Raw genomic sequence first — 21,271 nt, forward strand, 5'->3', positions numbered from 1 at the left:
CCTGCTTTCTTATAAATTTGTGCTGTTTTGGGACCTCCTGCCTCATCATCGTTATGATCGTCATCATCACCTGATTTCCTTCTTGTAGTTCTGATTCAAAAGCAGGATCAGCCATACCCACTCCTTATAAACACTCATCAAAATTACGTATAAAAAACAGTTCAAGTTTGACCAAAACCAAACATTAAGTATTTCCCAATATTGACTTGCGCTAAGAAATTAAAACCAAAATATATCACCTTATTACACATAACATGACTTCTTATAGTTTTATAGTCTTCAGAAAGTGGATTAATTCCTACTTCAAAGACTTCCACAAATGTTTACAGACACAGAAATACAGCCATTTACAAGCTAAATATAGTGGAAAGGTAAAACACTCCATGTTTGCAAGAAAATGAGGGAAGACACTTGCAGACTGACAAGCAAAGATGTTAGCCTATGTGCTCAACCCATACAAAACCGTCTACAGGTTCTGTAACTAACTGGAATGGCAAGAAGCTTAGTTGAACCTTAACTTCAAGCAGTTAAAATGAGAGATCAACCAGGCTTTAGAGACCTCAAAATATTTTCTTATTTTCCACCTAAAAATGCTTATTGAAACCAAAAGAGAGACACAAAAAGGAAAATTTCTTTACCTGTTTACAAAGCAATAAATGACACGTCAGGGGAAGTTCAGGTTGGGTATATAAGGAGGCTCTTTACTGTGAGGGTGGTGAGGCACTGGAACAGGTTGACCAAGGAAGTGGTAAATGCTCCATCCCCGGCAGTGTTTAAGGCCAGGTGGGACAGAGCCTCAGGCAACATGGCAGGGGGATAGGAAGTAGATGTTCTTAAGGTCCTTTCCAACCCTAACCTTCTATGATTGCATATATTAAAAGGATATGCCTCACATGCTTAGCTTCAGCATCTCTTCACAAATACACTGAACAAATAAATTTTTCCTACTTTTCCTGTTAACATTTATGGCTGCAAAAAATGTAGGTCAAAAAGCATTCTTCATGTGTAGCTGCACCTCCATTTTACTTTCCTTTTTTTGGTGTATGCTTTATTAGAAATATTCCATGGTATGTAAAGGACCTCATGATTAAGGAGCACCAAGCAAAGTCCATTTTCCGTCCACTGTTTTCAGCTCGTTAGCTAATCACCCCAGTTTGAACATGGAAACCTCACATACTATTGAGTAAAATCTGAAAGAAATCTATAGAATAGAAATTTAGCAATGTAGCTCCGAAACAGCCTGCACAACAAACTCAGCTAAAACAACGAAGGTGACACTGCACTACAGTGTTTTTATCTTCCTTATATAGATATATCTAGAAAAGGGTATGACAATTATTGCTAGCTGGAGTCAATGTTAATAATCAAGTTCTTCTGCCATGAGCGGAACTAATGAAGCTTCATTTCGTCCCAAGACATGTTCCTCAAGCTAAACTCTCCAACACACAGTGAGCTCTTGCTGACCTTTCCCGACCTGGGGCCTTTATAATCTCTCTCTTTCACATGAATTCGCAGAGATCTAGTGAGACAAGAGATTGCAATGAACCTTTCCCTCACATCTATTTATACTGTCTCATATGTCAACTCCTTCCTCTGTTTTCATGAAACTGACCATCTCTGAAAGGTTTCAGCTTAAGCTGAAGTTCGTGCTTTGTTTCTTTTCTTAAGCGGGAAATACCTATTACACTAATACACGTATTTGTGACGTGGCATCCTAACTTCACTCCAAAAAAAAAACAACAACCCATAGGTAACTCCTCCCTCTTTATAACAATTCCAAATACAAACAAATTTTCTCAGGGGCAATTATGCCTTTTAGCAAAAAAAGCAGAGCTAACCTAGATACAGAAACCATAGATTATTTCTCATCTAAAAAGATGCTTTATTTGTAACTTTGTATTTGCAGAATACCATTTAAAATAAACTGCTCTCTCTTCTCTAGTGCTTACTTCATACTGGTCAACTTTTACTGCTTCCTACATCTCCTTAGAAATATTACATACCACCCGTCAATTCAAGTAACACTACTATTCTGATACATTATTCTGATGTTCTAAATTGCCTATTTTTTCTGAAGTGTTTCAACAAAACAAAGCCTGATCTAGGATCTCTGCGATTCATTTTAGTAAATTCTGTCTGCATATATGTGTGCAAAATTTTGTCCAAAATACGACAAATTGAAAGAAATTATAAACAAACATGGACTCAAATTTTCACAGTTTTGGTACTTATGTTTCTAAAGCTATCCTTAATAATTTAAATACTGTTTTTTGAACAGTGGTGACCTGTTTTCAGAATGGCTGACATCCAAAAATTCCAATCTGTCAAATCACGCCACTTATGTAGAAGATGAGAACTAATTAAGAATACTGAAAATTTGAGGCAGCTCTTCAGGGACTAATTGCAACTTAAAAACTTCCTATCTTGATTCACAATGAGAATTTTCTTCAGACTTCAACAGTGCTATCAAAATAAGCTTACATGCTTCAAGCTAGAACTACATACAAAACAGAGATTAATTTTATTAGTGTAAAGCAGAAAACTGGGGAGGGAGAGGCAAGAAAGAAAAGCAGAAAGCTCAGGATTTTTTTTAGTCACAGAAGAGAACACAAGTAAGGATAAAATTAAATTTGTACTCATTGGTGAATAGTGGGATTAAGTTTTTCCTCTCTTCTCTATTTTCCCTTTTCTGTTTCTACTTAGTATTTTCTTCACGTGGTTACTTCACTTTGCATATAAATTTGTAAATTTATTCACAGAAGCTTTTTGTTATATTGATTTGGTACAACTGCATAGTTCATATCTGTAATTATTAGGCAAAAATTAGAAGCTTGCAAATATGATACAAAAATGATTTAAAACAAAATTGCCATGTTATACCTTAAAAAATTACTGATAATTTTCCCCTTAAATATAAACCTTCTAGGAAAATGTTTTACTGTTAAATTAACTAGACCTACCTTGTATATTCTTCTTGGAGCTTATTTGGGTCACTTACAAAAAACTTAACTCTGAAGTTCAAACTGTGAGGAGATCCTCCTGCAATCAAGCAAAGTTATTTCTAATTAATCAGGGTACCCTGGAAAACCAGCATAATGATGATATATGAATTGACCAAATACATACATGTACTCACTTTTTAATTGTTTCCTGATAGGTTTGTTTGGATCCAGCCACCTCTGGAAAGAGACAAATTATAACATCAACTTTAGAGAAACAAAAGAAGTACACATTATAGCCTTAAATACCAAGAAACTATTGCTTTTCTATTACTTTTTACTTGGTGTTTTACCAAAATGTCTTACTGACGTACAAAGTCTTATTACTGATTCTTTAAAGACACCAACATTATCATCAACAGCTGCTATTGCTCTTCCTTCCCTGAGATTGACCTCTGTTGTCCAGGGATCTGTCTCTTACAGGTCTAATTCAACTACGACTTGGTTCTCCCATTATCACATGAGCCTGTAAGAGGTTAGATCACAATCATGGTGTCATTAACAATCTTCAGCTACTCTTTAAAATTATTATCTAAGGTGAACAAACTGTAGCAGGGAAGAACAAGAGGCAGGCTAATTTAGCCAACTCCGAAGTTAATTTGCTTAAACTAGTTCCAGTACTTTGGACTCTGCATTTTGCACATCTGACATATATAGGGAGTGAATTAGCTAAGTTGCTAATTGGGATCTTGGAAACCAGAGGCTCAGCACTCAGCCTACCGGATGAAAGGACTACACAGCAATTTTATGAAACAGCACCCAATCTTGACCATCTTTATGGGAGAACACTGCTGTGGGGAAGTACAGACGAATCCTTACAAAAATCAATACTGCAAATTTCAGCTAGATGTATGATTCTCTGGAAAGCCCTACATGTTGTTTAAACTACTCCCCACCATCAACCCAGCAGACTCTGTATATACCAACATAGTTCAGTTAACTCATAGAATCAACTCGGCTGGAAAAGACCTTTAAGATCATCAAGTCCAACCATTAACCCAGCACTGCCAAGTCCACCACAAAACCATGTCCCTGTGGGCCTCACCTACACATATTTGAACTATGACCAAGAATGGTGACACTGCCACTCCCTGGCCAGCCTGTTCCAATGCTTGACAACCCTTTTGGTGAAGAAATTTGTCCTGATATCCAATCTAAACCTCCCCTGGCACAACTCGGAAGTGTCTCTGCTATAAATACTGTTCAGTTCCTCATCCTGCCTTGCAATGCAAGCCCACAAGCCTCTGGAAACAGTTATATGGCCATAGTTCCTATGAAGTGACAGAGACCTAGCCCTGTATGGCATGTAAATACCTCACCTTTATCACAGGGCTTTTTTTGATTTTTTTTTCATGTGAGGGGGAGAAGGAAGCAAACACACGGAGACACCTGAGCTATCTGACAGACACTATAGGTCTGAAGTTAATTATGAGCCATTCTATACATTAGGAACAACAGGTAATGATGACTACATCAAAATGCATTAGCCTTGTAGAGGATGTCTTAAGAGAGACCAAAGAGGCTGTTTGATACATCTTAAAGAGTGTGATTATGTCAAAGAGAAAACCTCAAACAGGATCAATTAACTTGTAAGACTGCATGTCAAGGCTTAATAAAGGACCCTCCCACCAGCAATATACGTGAATAAGAATCTTTCAAAACATGGTGAATGAGACTTGAGTATCTTTAAGCAAGGGGTCATGACCCAATATATCTGATAAATGCACAGATATGACTGATAATCCTTGGATTTATATTTTTCTTTTTTGTGAGAAGTACTGTTGGAGATTACAGTTAATCCATAAAACCTGAAATTGAAATGCCTAGCAGAAAAGCTTGTATTTACATTTCCTTCTGGTTGTAAAAATAGAATCATACGCCTGTCAAAGTCCCTCTGGATGGCATTACTTCCATCCAGCATGTTGACCACACCACACAGCTTGGTGTTATTGGCTCCTACTCACTCAATCCCACTGCACCCTTATTCCAACTATATACCAATACCTCCTTCTTGGCATTGCTCCAGGCATCCAGAGACCAAGACCCTAGCCAAATAGTCTACTCGTGCTGTACACAGCTTTGTTGCACTGACTTTTACTGTGATATTAATATTATACAAAAAAGAAAAAAAAAAGCTTGTGCAGTTTATGAAATTTATGTTTAGACACAGCGACAGAGGTTTTAGACTCAATTAGCAGAATCCTCTTTCCCCCATCACCTTTATCTGCTGACATATTGGCTGTATCTTGGCAATATTCTGCTGTGTTATTTCAGAAGTAACTATAATATTTGTCAATCTAATCCGGTTTCTTTGTCCAAATGAACTGAGTGTAAACAGATATTAAAGAAAAAAAAGGAATTAGTCAAACCCATAAATACTTCATGACTAATATTTGTAATATTTCTATTTCTCCGACACACTGTTTTCACATCAACTAGATATGTGCTAAGGAGCCAAAATATTTATTAGTTAAAGACTACTAAACCTTTAAAGCATGTTCTTATATCAAGAGCTCTGAAGTCATTCTTCTTTTGGACTAACTCTTTCCCAGATCCTTCTATTACAGTGTTGTGTTCAGCTGCTACCAGATAGATAAAGAAAATGGAGCTTAGACATCTAAACTTTGAAAACTCAGATAAATGAGAAACACTAAAAACTTCTCAATGTTGAGTGAAATAGAGTGATACTCAATTGCATACTTCTTAAGCAAAGCTGAAAAATAATTCAGCCTTTTCTAGAGCATGCCTATGTCTTTATAGCCTGGAAACAAAGTTTAGAACATAAAGATGAAATGAGGCCAGTCTGCCAATGTCTTAACAGAACTAGCCACCAAATTACAACAGGAAACTGTAAAGTATCTAGCACTGCGCTGTATGTCTCTGCTTATTTTAGTAATGTTACCAGAATGTAGAAAGATAATATAATTATGAATAATTTGCTCTAGAGAACAACGAAATGTGCAAGTAGTTCACTATTCTGGCAGAAAAATTATGGCTGTATTATGATTTCTTGATTCCTATGCTACATTAAAAAAAGACATTAAAAACAGGTAAAAGAAAAACCCCAACCTTTTAGTAAGACTAAAAAAACCCCACTATTCCTTCTATTTAGAACAGTCACTCTTGATGGTAAAACAACAGTAGATGAAATCTGCTCTTACTAAAGAAAGTTGAACTATTTTCTGAAATTCACCTTAGTTACTGAATGATTAACACTTTACAGTGTCACTTATCTCTACAGATCACATTCTGCACCGTTTGTGAACAAAAATTACTTCTGACATACAAGTTGGGAGATAAATTTAGACCCCATCACTGACAAACATATATAATAGGAACTGGATACGGAACTGTATTACAAAGAATAACACTTAGTTAAGTTACTGCACTTTGTAACAAGTATTGATCATTTGACACCTACAAAAGAACTTCCTACTTCCTACTCAGGAAGTATTCTTCAAGCAATCATGATCTCAGCCCTACAGCTATAACTATTGCAATGAACATTACAGCTAGATCTGTTAATTTCTACTGGTGATTTACCAAGTTTCAGTCCTATGGAATTTCCTTTCAATTAAAGCACATCAATTATCATAAGTACTCAGTTTCAAAGGAGTCCCTTTTTCTGTTAAATTGATGAGCTGACAGGCTTTGTCACAGTGGAGTATACACAGCACTGTTGAAAGAGCTACAGGGTATCTGGGCTAGAAACAAAAACACCACACAGATCAATATAAACACCCCTCACAATTAAAAAAAAAGTTACTATTTCTTATCCCAACAGAGAATGATTATGCAGTTTAGTAAACACGTACAATAAAACAAGCAATATCCTTTTAATGCATTATTTCATAAGCACAGATCTCAACATTTTACTCCAAACGTGCAAATTTGTAACTATTCACATTTAGTTTTATCACAGCTACATGGTGATACTGACCAACTGAAATAACAGTTGAAAAGACGGCACAATGTTGCAATGGCTTCTATTCAATTCTCTTTACAATGACACAGAGCACAGAATATAATTATGATTTATAAAAATGTATTTATAAGACAGTCAACTTACAGGGTTATCAGTAGATTCATCAGCCAACTGTAAACCAAAGTAATCTCTCTCTGTCAAATCGAGATGCTTGAAGACTACATCCAACAGAACTTGTCCCTGATCATGTTTCTGCAGAGAACAAATACACGTATACTTTAATTAACAAATATGTAATTGGACACAAAGACTTCAGGCAAGCAGAGCACATAAACATTCTTTCAGATGTGCTCTAGCAGCCTATATTTTAAATATCACAAAGTGTATCCCAGGATATTTTTAAATGAGCTTCATCTCGCTTTCTGAAACATATGTAAGGAATTATTATTTTTCTCCTTTGCCATTTTCTGAGCAAGAATTTCTCACTTCTCAGCTAGCTATGTGATTATTCCTGAAAGCCATTCAGTAGCCAAATCTTCTGATATTTAAAAAGAGTACTGAAAAAAAAGAAAAAAAGCCTCAGAAAATAAAAAGGCTAGAATTTGACAAAGAACTTTGCAGCCTTTTTTGGGTCACTGAATTTGAAAGTACAGGTTTGTACAAGTTAGTCTTACCCATTTTACCTGAAAAATCTATTCCTGAATCTAAATGAACAAGCATACTGAGTATGTTTCTAAAGTTAAATGGTATAGACAGGTGAAGCAGTCAAATATCTAAGTGAGAGGTATCATTTAAAAGCATTCTCTCAAAAATACTACTTTAATCTAAAGAATTAATTCAAATAAACTGAGTAAAAATAAGATCAGTTTTCAGAGGCAAGTGAACAAACTTGATTTCTATCTCAGGGACAAATCTTACCCTCAAAATGATGTAAAAAATCTTTAGTTGTTGGTACCTAGCAGTTTTTTGCCTAACTTGAAAATACTGACAATGCAGTAATTGAAACGCAGAGTGTGCCGTTATGACAAGACTCAATAAACACACCTGGTAAAATCTGAAGGGAATTTTCCAAAGAAGTTAAAGTGTTACATCTTCTTGAAGTACAAAAGATAAAGAAAAATTCTGCAAGAATTGTCAAACAACAACATCATCAACACAAACACACACAAAAAGATGAAAGATACTATTGATACATTTTTCACCCGATTTTTCCACTTCTCTGGCACCAAGCAAGCTCCCAATAATTTTTCAGGCGCCAAGTATTATTGATGCTACAGTAGATTTGACACATCTTGCCTTGTTTACTGCAGGCAGTAAGATATTTTTAAGGTTTTTAAACAAAAAAAAACCTGCTGCTCTGCTTCCAAACAGAGCAGAACTTCACTTCTCAAAGACATTATACAAGTTTAATTTCATAGCTGTTAAAACAGAAGTATGTAACTAAAAGGTCAAAAGAAGGTTGCAAGAATTTCATTGGTATCCATATATGAGAAAAATCTGGAAATCACTTTAGTTGTTTATTAACATCTAAGAGCATCCTAACAGAACTCATCTTCCTGTTTAGCTGAAATTACACTGAGGTTGAGTAAACTGTGAAAGGCTAAAAACTCCAAGAAGCTTGATAATTTATTTCACAATGGAATAGGAAATAGATATAAGAAATTATGCTTGAAATTATTCCAGCAGGACAATAATAAGCAGAGCTCTGCACGTTTTAAGTTAAAATTACATAAGGCATATATTTCAGGGCCTCTATAAATTTGGCTAAGTTAAAGTGATCTAAGAAGTGCTATATTTACTACAAAAAAACAGCATACAGAGAAAATTTCTTGATGATTAATGAAGTCAGCAGCCTGTAGGAGCACCACAGTTAAAAAGTTCATTACTGAAAGATTTATTTTCTAGTAAACAAGTATTTTCTAGTAAAAACAAGGTAAAAAAAACAAACAGACGTTAACATAATAAATACACAACAGTATAAATGTATAGGGCAATTTTAATATACAATCCAAAAACACTCATTTTCATTTTTACTAAATGAGAGATTTCTGATATATTTTGAAATAAACCCTAATTAGTACAGATTTTCCAGCAAATAAAACTAATTTTAAAATAACACAACAACACTAATTGCTTCTTGGCATTTTCCTCATTTAGATATAAATCAGAACTCAATGAACTTACAACAGTAACTGTCAGAAAATGAGAGATATGTGGAACCCAAGTTTAGGCTTACATTTACTACTACAGCTGACATGTGACTTCTTCAAATAACATGCAGATATCAATTCTGTAGCTTTTTTCCAATCTAAACCTGAGAATTTAGACTGTTTCTTAAACATTTGAATAGATGCTTCCTAACGAAGAATTTGGAACTTGTTGACCTGTTTGAATTTAGTAATTCAGAACGTCATTTCACAACTGCAAAGAAGGTATTTCTCCTGTAACAGAGCAGCAAATTAGGTAAGAGAAGACTAGTTTCAACATGAAGCATTTGTTTTGATCACAGTGTTTTACTCTCAGTGCAAAATAAAGATAAGCATCTTGTAAAACCAGACCTCAGTTTAACCCATCTCTGATATTTATATAATGATGTTACAGCTTGCCAGAGCAGGTGAAGGTCACAATCCTACTTGTCATGAAAGGTCCAGAATACTTGTAATACTATCATAACTATTAAATAGCTGCTATAAATTATAAAAAGCATGATAACAAGTTTCTATTTTTGCCTTTATATATTTATATATATGAAAGTAAAACCCATAAATGTGGATAAACATAAAAAGAAACTTGCTTTATTTCTATAGATAAGTTAAACATTAATATTTCCTCTTAAAACAGGGAATAACGGCTAAATAGATGAAAAATGGGATCTAACATTAAATTGCAGTAGTTAGATACAAAACATCAACTTTTTTTAATTATACCTTATTTACTGGACTGCTCTTATCTCAACCTATGGGACTTACATTCTCTCAATTCTTCTCCCCATCCCTCCAGGAGCATGGCATGGGGATGAAGGTAGGGAGTGAGAGAGTGGCTGCGTGGTTCTGAGTTACTGGCTGGGCTTAAATTTAAACCACACAGTTGGAATGTTAGAATGCTACACATACTTCTTATTAGTCATTGCTAGAGGCAAAATGTCTAACAAATTTTGGTCTTTCAAAACAAATTTGACATCAGCGCCAGACATCAATATATTAACTGCACTTCTTGAAGTATCTATCATCTACTGGATAACATCTGGTACACTGGATATATACACACTGATTTCTAATTGCAAAATGATTGTTAGCTGCTTACCCATGCTTGAAAATTCAGGAAAACATCTGTTATACATAGCTTATATAGTTTTATTGTCTATATATAATATAGACAATATAACTATATAACAATGTGTATAATTTATATATAAATATAAAGTTATATAGATTTAATGTCTGCTTACCAACTACCAACATCTTCCCTATTTATCTTATGACATTTCAGTTTTGTTGCTGGCCTACAGAACTGGCCGCATTCACAGCAAACATTGGGAGCTACTGCTGCTGCACGAGTCCAAACAAATCTGGACTTCTGATGACAGGGATGACAGGTCTTCAGGCTTTTCTGAAGGAGGTCAAACAGCTCTGCTGCACACAGGTCTGTGGGAGGCTTGCTTCTTCACTAGTGGAAACACTGGAACCTCTCACAGCTCACCGCAATATTTGTGTTGCAGCTCAAGCAAGTACATCCCCAAAAAGCCAGCGCTGCACTACTCTCTCATTCTACAGCTTACATTAGCTTTGCAAAAAGTTATCCTATTTTAAATAGAAGTGCACAAGCAGGCTTTTATTTGTTTTCCTCAGAAAAAAAATAAAATAAAAACAAACGAAAACCCAAAACACCCCCTCAAAATGCGACCAAGTAATAATGGAGATTAAATTATTGGACTTTTTCACTTCTAAAATTAAAGGGGGGTTGGTGTAGAGGTTTTTTTTTACAGATTTAGTGATCTCCATATCATGTACTGGCTTTGGGGGAATAAAGTTAAGTCAGCCTGCACAGAAAAGATACAATTTGAGGTACTGAAACAATTAATTTAAACCAATTAAAGAATGTGATCTTGAAGAAGCAGGTTTATGGTAATGCGAATCATCCTGATCACATTATTAACTCAAATCAGTCTCAGTGTTTCCAGCTCCACGTTCTACAGAATATGCTTTTCAAGGCTGAAGTAAGAGTATGCTTCATTTGCTAAGCAGAGCATTTTACAGAAAGGATTTCTACTCTTCAAACATATGCACAGGTAGTTCCAACTGATTCTTCTGCCTGCAACCAAAATAACCTTTGCCTGCCTGCAATCCACAAGGGTTGTTTGATTTGATTTGTTATTCCCTATGCTAGGTAAGTCTTAGCACAAAGAGAATGCCTATTTTGCAGATCAATGGAAAAGGCTGGTTGAAATGTGAACTTAGAACATGTCACAAATTATCCAGAGACATTGTCTGTGATCAGTACTTTGCTGCTGGAGAAGAAAAAGCGTTTGAGTACATTTTTATTAACACGGCACTGCATACTCTCGATGATTAAGCTTTACAATCATTAGCATACAGAATACCTATATAGCAATCACCAGGAGAAAAAACCTTGCTAATTTATTTGATGTTATCTTTGTTCTTCGTATTTTGAAAACAATTCCATAAATATTTATTGCCAAGTACTGTGTCAACCACAATAAAGTAAAACACAGCTATAAAACCTGAAAACATATACCATGTAGGTTAGCATACATCTGCTATAACTGAATATTTTATTATTCCCTATTTCTGTAAAAAAACAGATTAAGGCTAAGACACAAGATCAAAATCTTGAGCACCAAGGAACTTTTTATTCCCTAAACTCAGTTTTAATTGCCAAACTTGCAGGCTGATCTGTATAAAGCGTGATCCATGTAACTAAAATATTTCGTACACTAGGGAGGTGGTGAGAACATATTATATAATTTTTTCTTGGGAGACAGAGAATAGACATTTGAGGACTTATAACTGGTGGTTCTACTCTACACAGGGGCTAGCATTCTCTAACATACAGCCTTTGAACAGCTAGATCAAAAAGAAGCATAACCTCCCATACCTATTGTACAACGATTATTTCTTATTTTAGCCAACTCTAACAAATAAACCCTGCAAGATAGATACTTCAATGGAAAACTCATGCACCTGAAAGCAAAGAACACAGCGTTTACAATTTCCCATGCACTTGTAATGCTTTGTCTCCAACTACATTCTGCACATACTATTTTTTGGCAGTGTGTACGGACTGGGAAACTGTTAGCAAGGATGAGAAGGTTAAGAGAAGTAGGTAAAAGGGATATAGGAGAAATTATCCCAGAAAGGAAATGAGGCTTCATGTTAATAAATGGTCTATTTTTAGCCATCCAGAGAGTAGATACGCCTTGAAGACTGAGATTTAGCTCTCTTCCTCTCGCTGCATTTTCACAGAATCACAGAATGGTTTGTGTTGGATGGGACCTTGAAGACCATCTAGTTCCAGCCCCCCTGCTATAAGCAGAGGCACCTTTCACTAAACCAAGTTGCTCAAAGCCCTGTCCAACCTGGCCTTGAACACTGGCAGGGATGAAGCAGCCACAGCTTCTTTCGGCAACCTGTTCCAGTGTCTCACCACCCTCATAATGAAGAATTTTTTCCTAATATCTAATCTAAGTCTCCCATCTGTCATCTTAAAGCCATTTCCCCTTGTCCTGTCACTACATGCCCTTGTAAAAAGGCCCTCTCTAGCTCTCTTGTGGGTCACCCTTTACATACTGTAAAGCTGCTATAAGGTCTTCCTTGAGCCTCTTTTTCTTCTTCTAGTATGTACGTGTGCAAGCATACCTGCCTCAAAACAACTTCCCCTCCTATTCTGTACTTAACACTATTTTGGAAGTCAAGCTGTAGCCATACAAACACAACTCGCTCACACAGTTCCATGGCCTTATTGGATATCTAACTACTGCTTCACTCCATTAAGTTCAATTTTCTCTTCAAAAACCTTAATAATCACACCACCTGTAACTTCCATCATAACATCATTCAACCTTTCTCCATGTAAGTCATCAGTGCTATAGCTTATAAAGTAAAAGATGAGTTCTCCTGCACCAAGACACCCCACAGCTTCTTTCGTGTTGAGTCCTGGTTCTTCTCACACAAACATCACCTAAAATGCTTTAATGTTCTCTTCTGAGGTCTCTGGCTGCTGTTCATAGGTTTTTTTTCCTCAAGAATTTGAAAGAAATGGTTGCACAAAGCTATGAACATTTTAATTTTAACTCCTTATCAAGGATTATAGATTAGAAAACCTTATGAATAACCTATTCTAAATTCCAGGCTCTTATGTGTAAGTTATTCAATCTTCCCAGTAACAGTCCTCAGCATTCACCAACCAGCTTCCTATTTTCTTTTCTGCCTTCCTGAACACTGTGTTAGGAGAAGGTAAGTTTAAATGAGGGAAATCACAGGACAAGAATATAATCTGAGAAAAACAAAAAGCAAACAAATTAAGATTACAGTCATAACCAAATATAACCACATACATGATTGAACATAATCAGCTATACAGTCATGAGATGAGTTACCACTACACCTTACTCATGCTCAAAATGCAAAAAACTGGAATGGAACAAACAGAAGCTTGCTTCTCATTCAACTCAGTGGCACAACTGCCCTCCATTTCCACTCCACAATTTCAGCCCATGAAGAGAATTGCTAGAAATAAATAATGCTTTGTATAATAAATTTTGAAATGAAGCTGTGTTAGTATTATAGAGGATGCCAGAATAACTAAGTTCACAGTCATTTAGTATATATGTGTGCAAGCGTGACTGTCTGAACACAACTTCCCCTCCTATTTTTACTTAACACTATTTTAAAAGTCAAACTCTAGCCATACAAATCCAGCAAAGGTCAGCAAGCTCAGCGATACCAATCTGCAGTAAGCAAATTACTTACATTAACTCTGAAAGCTTGTACAGTGTTATCCAGGAGAAGAATGTTGCAGACCACCTCCGTATGCTGCCTGTCTCGTGCCAGCTCAGATGCTCGTACATTGTAGGTTCTGCCAGCAGGCAATCGGAAACGTGCGGTCATTACTGTCCACACAGGGTCTTTAAGCAAAACAAATAGAGAATTAAAAAAGATCAAAAAAATACAAATGGAAGAATGTCATACTAAAAGGAAACATCGACACACAGCAGGTCCATTGTGAAAAACTCCATTAAGGACAAAGGAAAACTGAGTACTAAATTCAGGGTATCCAGTAACAAAACAATGTTCTAGAAATTTTGACACAACCTTATTCCAAAATATTTAGTCCTTTACTTTCTGCTGACTGTCCACCTCCTCCTTATTTTACAGTTGTTTTGTGGTATTGGGGTTTTCTTTTTTTTATGGGTCTGGGGTTTTTAGGGGTGGGTTGGTTTTTTTATTTTTGTACTTCAGAAAGGACTGTAACTTATGGGTATCTTGGCTACAAGCCACCAATTAAATAATTCACTTCAGTACAAAACAGACAAAACCCCCCCAACTAATGCTTCCACCAAAACAATTTATAAGGAAAAAGTATGAAGAAAACAGCAAATACAAGAACATGTGGATGCATCATTCTGCAAAGCCTGTGCATTCATAGAATCATAGAATAGTTAGGGTTGGAAAGAACCTTCAGATCATCGAATTCCAACCCCCTTGCCATGGGCAGGGACATCTCACACTAAACCATGTCACCCAAGGCCTCGTCCAACCTGGCCTTGAAAACTGCCAGGGATGGAGCATTCACAACCTCCCTGGGCAACCTATTCCAGTGCCTCACCACCCTAACAGGAAAGAATTTCCTCCTTATATCCAATCTAAACTTCCCCTGTTTAAGTTTTAACCCATTACCCCTTGTCCTATCACTACAGTCCCTAATGAAGAGTCCATCCCCAGCATCCCTATATGCCCCCTTCAGATACTGGAAGGCTGCTAGGATGTCTCCATGAAGCCTTCTCTTCTCCAGGCTGAACAGCCCCAACTTTCTCAGCCGATCTTCATATGGGAGGTGCTCCAGTCCCCTGATCATTCTCGTGGTCCTCCTCTGGACTTGTTCCAACAGATCCATGTCCTTTTTATGTTGAGGACACCAGAACTGTACACAATACTCCAAGTGAGGTCTCATAAGAGCAGAGTAAAGGGGCAGGATCACCTCATTCGACCTGCTGGTCATGCTCCGTTTGAGGCAGCCCAGGATACAGTTGGCTTTCTGGGCTGCAAGCGCACACTGAAGCTGGCTCATGTTCATTTTCTCATCAATCAGCACCACCAAGTCCTTCTCCACAGGGCTGCTCTGAATCTCTTCTCTGCCCAACCTGTAGCTGTGTCTGGGATTGCTCCAACCCAGGTGTAGGACCTTGCACTTGGCATGGTTAAACTTCATAAGGTTGGCATCAGCCCACCTCACAAGTGTGTCAAGGTCCCTCTGGATGGCATTCCTTCACTGGAAGGAATCCCTATGGATGGCATTCCTTCACTGGGTAATCATTACACAGCAGTAACAAAAATATCAGCATTGCTTTCCCCTCCCCCCCTTTTTAAACTGTAAAATGCATATATAAAGATTTGTCAAACTACTGAACCTTCATAAATTTGATTGGATTTACATATCTAGTTTGGGAGCACAAGTGATTCTTACTCTCCAAATAAGGAACCGTGACCAACACAAGTCTACATCCTACTCTAAGTGCTGATAAATAAAATGTTAAGAAGTGAAATGTGACGCTTGCTTTACAAAACTCAGATTCTAATGATCACCATGCAAGCCCAGTCCAGCAAAGTACTTATGTGAACACCTGACGCTACTGGCCCTGTCCAATGATACTTGTTAGTTTCTTAAGTACCTCACAGGATCAGGGCTTGTAATTCACTTAATTACACATTCAGCAAACTATTTCTACATCCTCTGACAAGGGTGTAAGCAAACAGAGTTTCATAACTTGAGAACATACTGAGATAGAAAATTTAAATACTTTAAGAAGTAGAAAAATAAAGCAGGTATTCTCAAAACTGAGCAAATTTAGCAGAGGGCAGCAAACATCCCAGCAGTGATTAGAGCATTTGCCTGGATCATACAAGGCATCTGTGGTCCAATGCACACAAGTGAATAGCAATAAGTAAAAGATCAATCCCTTCCTAAATATCTGATAGCTTAGATACGTAGGCCTTTGTGGGAAAGTGGAAGACCAAGATCCAAGCTGCCAGCATCAGGAAGGCCTGGGACTCTGCAGTGTAACCATCTTCCCACTGCCTGCAGCCAACTTCCTAAGCAACTGCCCAAAAAATCCCTGTGGTATTTTGCTTTTCTAGAGCATATCTTCAGCTCTCTGAGCATGACCACACATCTCAGACATTAAAAAAAATATATATAATCTTTTTTACGATAATCCATCCTTGCAAAATGTTTCAGTTTTGACTTAACCAGCATTTTCAGATTGAAAGTACTTCTTTTCTTACCAAACAGCTTTTTTTTTTTGGCTATTTAGTCACTCTGGCTTCAGAATTGCAATGCTGTATTCACATAGAATAACAGCAAGTTTATTTTTGTTTTGCTAAACCAACATGACAAACTGAGAAAAAGGATAAAGATACCAGATAAACCCACCAGCTGCACACTAAACTCACAACTTTCTCTTAATGACAAATTGTGTTGCAAATATTAAAACTCCAAAGTAAAGCCTAACAAGAAAGTACATGTCTGACAACTCCTCATGAAGAGGCTAGGCTGCTTCAGCTATGCCTTCTACACATCTTCAGAAGGCAGAAGAAAACCTTTAACAGAGGAATAGGAACTGAACCTCCATACCAGTGACCCAAGGCAACAACATAACTTTTCACAAAATATTTTGTCAGACAGGCATTACGTGTCAATTGCTTTATTGGAATAAAGATCAGCATCTTTATCAATGCAGCTACACAATTAACCACTATAGCTAACACTTTAGAGTGGTCCAATAATCTACAATTTTGCAGCAGAAAAAACCTCTTATTAAAAGCCACCATGCTTTAAGGGAAAAAAAAGGCAAATCTCACTACCTTTGCTTCTCGTTCTCTTCCTGTTTTTGTCTGACTTGCTGATGAAGACCAACAGTATTTCTTCCTTCCTCATTACTGCCTGAAGCTAGACAGAAAGTTTCTCAGTTTGAAACTGAGCAACAAATTCGTAAGAGCCAGCAAGGAGGAAATCAGCCCTCAGTGATGCTCGAAATCTTTTAATACCAAACAACCATTCTCCATGTCCTTCAATAGACACAACCTGCCCACCCAGAAAAGTTCCTGTTATAACACAGATGATCTTCACTCTAACCAAAAACATTGAAAATTTGCAGACAGTAATTCAGGTCTTTGTGTACATAAATTAACTGGTCAAATTCAAGGAAGAAGGCACTGTATTGTGAGTTTGCTAAGGAAACAGGACCAACTATACTGGGTCAGAACAGCTCATCTCGCTCACAGACCTGAAGAGCAATGACTTCTCACTCTCTTTAAGGAGGGAAGAAACAAATAGAACACACACAAAGATTTTTTCCTCACATACCCACCTTATACTCCACATACGAGTACGCAGTAGCCTTAACTACCACCTCAAAATAGGTAAGTTCCTTTCATGAAACTATGAGGCTTTTGCAACAGTTTTACAACTAAGTATAATAACTGAAATCCTGAAATAGTCTACAAAATGTAAATAGCCATGATAGTAACAGAGAGGAAGGTGAGCGAAGACTTGTGGCTACTTTCCACAAATCACAAAGTTACTCTTTCCCCCTATGCCAGAAAAGTAACTATGGGAATATGCAGGGATTACATTAAAATGCCTTCACCATCACATGCTTTCTCAAAACTACTCCCCCTTCTAAGATCTGCCAGATTACATGTAACTGCTTTGTGGCCAACCATGTGTATACAACCCATATTTAAACCTCTATCACAGTATGTACGTACAAAAAGGACGTAGCTGTTAATAACAGACAGGCTCTGCAATTGCTGGTCTTATTGTGACACATGTTTTACGGCATAATTGGTCCTGAATGGTATCCATATCATCTTTACTACTCCTTTCTCCCAGAAATACATGCCCCATGAGCACAGTATTGTTGTTTCTCTTGATCAGGTATTGCCATTCTTGCTGTACGTTTTGAAAGCATAGCAAAACAGTGAAATGGGTAGCTATTGCTTATGAGGTTACAAATCATAACTATCTGATTTCCCAGCAAATACCGACATAAAATGTCATAAAATGACAAAACTGATAAAAATTCAGCCACGCTGGTTGCAGAATTCTGCAACAAAAATACGCTGTAGCTAAAGTGAGTATGGAAGTAATAAAGGACTGACCTGAGCTCCAAAATAAAACAAGCAGTCCCAAAAGAAAAAGAAATAAAGACAAAAGCTGAGATGCAACCCCCAAAAAATTGACAACTGGTTTAAAAAGCAAGGTACTACTCTGGGTGCACATCCATTTAATGGACAGTACCATGGCCATGTAGTCTAAAATCACTGGAATTAACAATCCAAAGTACATGATGCTGCAGCAACTGGAGAAGGACAGAACTTGCACAATGAACTCCACTTACCTCTCAACTTTGTGAAGGGACTAAGCTGCACATTTCATGCCTAAGCTCAGGTTTCAAGCGATGAAGCAATTCTAGGGAGTGTTCCCTATCAGAGGGCAGAACATTCCTGCAATACTGGCTTGGTTAGGGCATTAAAGAGCATACAGAACCTTCATGAGTGAATTTTCGGCATATTCTATTCTTTTATGTAAACTCATACTGTAAAAGAACAATTTGCTTGGGCTTACAATAAACTAACCATTTAAGCAGTGTAATAAATAAGCAGGTGGTTAAGAAGGTAATTACCTGAAATTTAATTTATCCAAGAGAGCAATCAATTCACTGACTTGAAGTAAAGAGCTCTTTCAAAGAGTTTGCATCACGTACAACTGTACAACCACCTCAGCACAGTACAGTATGCACATGTCTGTGCAAGGACATGAGAAATTTCATTTTTCAAAGCTGATCTAAAGCAGCTAAGAAGCTAATGCACTGCCAGATCTCCATTTGTTTAGAAGCTGGTATTTTAACAACCCGGAAAGCATCGATTTCTACCGCAGCCCACCTACTGATTTGGGTCCAACACAGTACATGAATTTCCTACATGAGGAATGAATTTTCCTAAAGCAGGCCAGACTCATAGAAAGCCCACATCCTTATAACATGATGTAGCTTGAATACATTAAATAGATTGCAGGCCAAATGGTTGCTAAATTATCTAATCTAATTAGGAGAAAAAAATTAATTGAGAGTACAAAGACAATTTTTAAGGTTTAAACAGTAATACAACACACTGCATTTCAAACAAACACTGAGTTATATCTAGAGCCCATCTTCGTATCCATTTACTGAAAACACGTTAGTGAAACTAACTTTTTTAACCAAGACCAGATTGAAAATGCTAAACATTAGCTTATTGTGCACTATTTTGAGGGAAACGGACATTAGTCCAACAAATGAATGTTCAAATTCTTTGTCTTTCAAAAATTTGTTTTGAAAGCTTTCAGCAATTCCGATATAGCACACAGCTTCAGAACATTTCTTATAAATAAAATCAGAGCAGAAATTTATTTTCATTTAGGTTAATCAACAAATGCACTACAGTCCTGATATCATTCCAACGATTCATACTTCATTCATTACTTCCTGCTTTCTGCTGACCAAACAATGGAAAGTATCCGTAATTGTTGAAAGTTGATACTGTAAACTTTGGGTCATTCCACTTTGTTGTCACTGGGTTCAAAGGGTCAAGCTAGATTTCAAGACAGGCAACAGCATCATTAATGATTTTGGGCTCTATCAAAATCTGCTGTTTCTTTTATAAGTTTACTTATTATCTGTAATATATAAATTAATCAAATTCATTCTGCTGAAGGAAAATAATATACTCTGGAAAGCTCTCATATGGCCACTTATTAAACTCTTCCTAACACTTTCAGTGGAAAACAGGGACATTACATTTTTCCCATTGATGAACTGGGACAGTTACAGTGACTGCACAACGTAATTACAAGCACAACTCCTTCAGTGCTACTACATTCCCAAGGAGTTGTCAAAATAGAGCAAGGATACAAGGAGACACTTGGAAGTTCAGAAGGTAAAGTTTCCAAAACCTCAGCAGCTTCTCTTCACTGGTGGGCAAGCAGACATTAGCTCAGGTACATGCATGGGGCTGGCAGCTCTGGGGATCCAACCTCACTCTCATCAGCCAGGGCTTCGTGCACCCTTCTTTAGAGCCTGGCCCTGAGCAGCCTCCAAGCTTCATATGCAAAACTGGTACAAGAAACTTATCTGATCTCCAGCTGCTTTTATGCATTCTCTCAAGACTTCTATTATCCACACGCACTCTGAGCTGCTTGATTAAATCCCTCACAGATGCAAGAAATATAACACAATTAAAGAAATTCCTATCTGCAAGTACCTCACCCTTGAGAGCAATAAAGAACAACTCACATGCCCCCAAAATGTCCACAGTCTCACCTACATTTCAATGAATGAGCTACTCTTACATCCTCCTTTTCTACATCCGCAATCCTCAGACACATGAAGAGACAAATCTAACCCAAAAAGCACTAATTCCTAAATCACATCTGAAAATCTTGGGCCACTTGGATGCATGGCTGCCATCACTGCACTGCTATATGACCACTTCAGCAATGAACAGCAAACAAACGTGCACAGAATTAGCAGCAGCAGCCCAAGCTCCTGGAATAATTAGTGTAGGACGTAAAATGGCAAAGCTAGCAGGGATAAAAAAAAATTAACTTAAGAAAAAGTTGTGTGCAATTCTGGTGTCCTCAACGTAAAAAGGACATGGAACTGTTGGAACAAGTCCAGAGGAGGGCCACGAGGATGATCAGGGGACTGGAGTAACTCCTGTATGAAGACAGGCTGAGAAAGTTGGGGGTGTCCAGCCTGGAGAAGGCTGCATGGAGACCTCATAGCAGCATTCCAGTATCTGAAGGGGGCCTATAGGGATGCTGGGGATGGACTCTTCATTAGGGACTGTAGTGACAGGACAAGGGGTAATGGGTTAAAACTTAAACAGGGGAAGTTTAGATTGGATATAAGGAGGAAATTCTTTCCTGGGTGGTGAGGCACTGAAACAGGTTGCCCAAGGAGGTTGTGAATGCTCCATCCCTGGCAGTGTTCAAGACCAGGTTGGACGAGGCCTTGGGTGATACGGTTTAGTGTGAGGTATCCCTGCCCATGGCAAGGGGGTTGGAACTA

The 21,271-nt window shown here is 37.4% G+C and overlaps 1 protein-coding gene across 5 annotated transcripts in view; it reads right to left on the reverse strand.

Annotated features, from left to right (window-relative positions):
- The window catches only part of PTPN4 (protein tyrosine phosphatase non-receptor type 4), a 205,303-nt gene that overhangs the window by 60,565 nt on the left and 123,467 nt on the right, over positions 1-21,271 (reverse strand). For 4 of the 5 annotated variants that reach the window (XR_009727970.1, XM_061370121.1, XM_061370122.1 and 1 more), the window contains 4 exons: positions 13,914-14,068; positions 7,069-7,176; positions 3,137-3,179; positions 2,961-3,039 (listed from right to left, as the gene is read on the reverse strand). Coding sequence is in view for 4 of the 5 variants with exons in the window: in XM_061370121.1 (XP_061226105.1) it covers positions 2,961-3,039; positions 3,137-3,179; positions 7,069-7,176; positions 13,914-14,051 (368 nt within the window). In the remaining variant the exon portion in view is untranslated. Of the gene's footprint in view, positions 1-2,960; positions 3,040-3,136; positions 3,180-7,068; positions 7,177-13,913; positions 14,069-21,271 lie in introns of those variants that run through there. The other variant, XM_061370120.1, reaches the window with a different exon arrangement.

The sequence above is a fragment of the Neopsephotus bourkii genome, unplaced genomic scaffold (assembly GCF_033783945.1).
Source record: "Neopsephotus bourkii isolate Nb327-2 ecotype Australia unplaced genomic scaffold, CSIRO-AGI_Nbou_v1 NB_1526, whole genome shotgun sequence".
Taxonomy (NCBI): Eukaryota; Metazoa; Chordata; class Aves; order Psittaciformes; family Psittacidae; genus Neopsephotus; species Neopsephotus bourkii.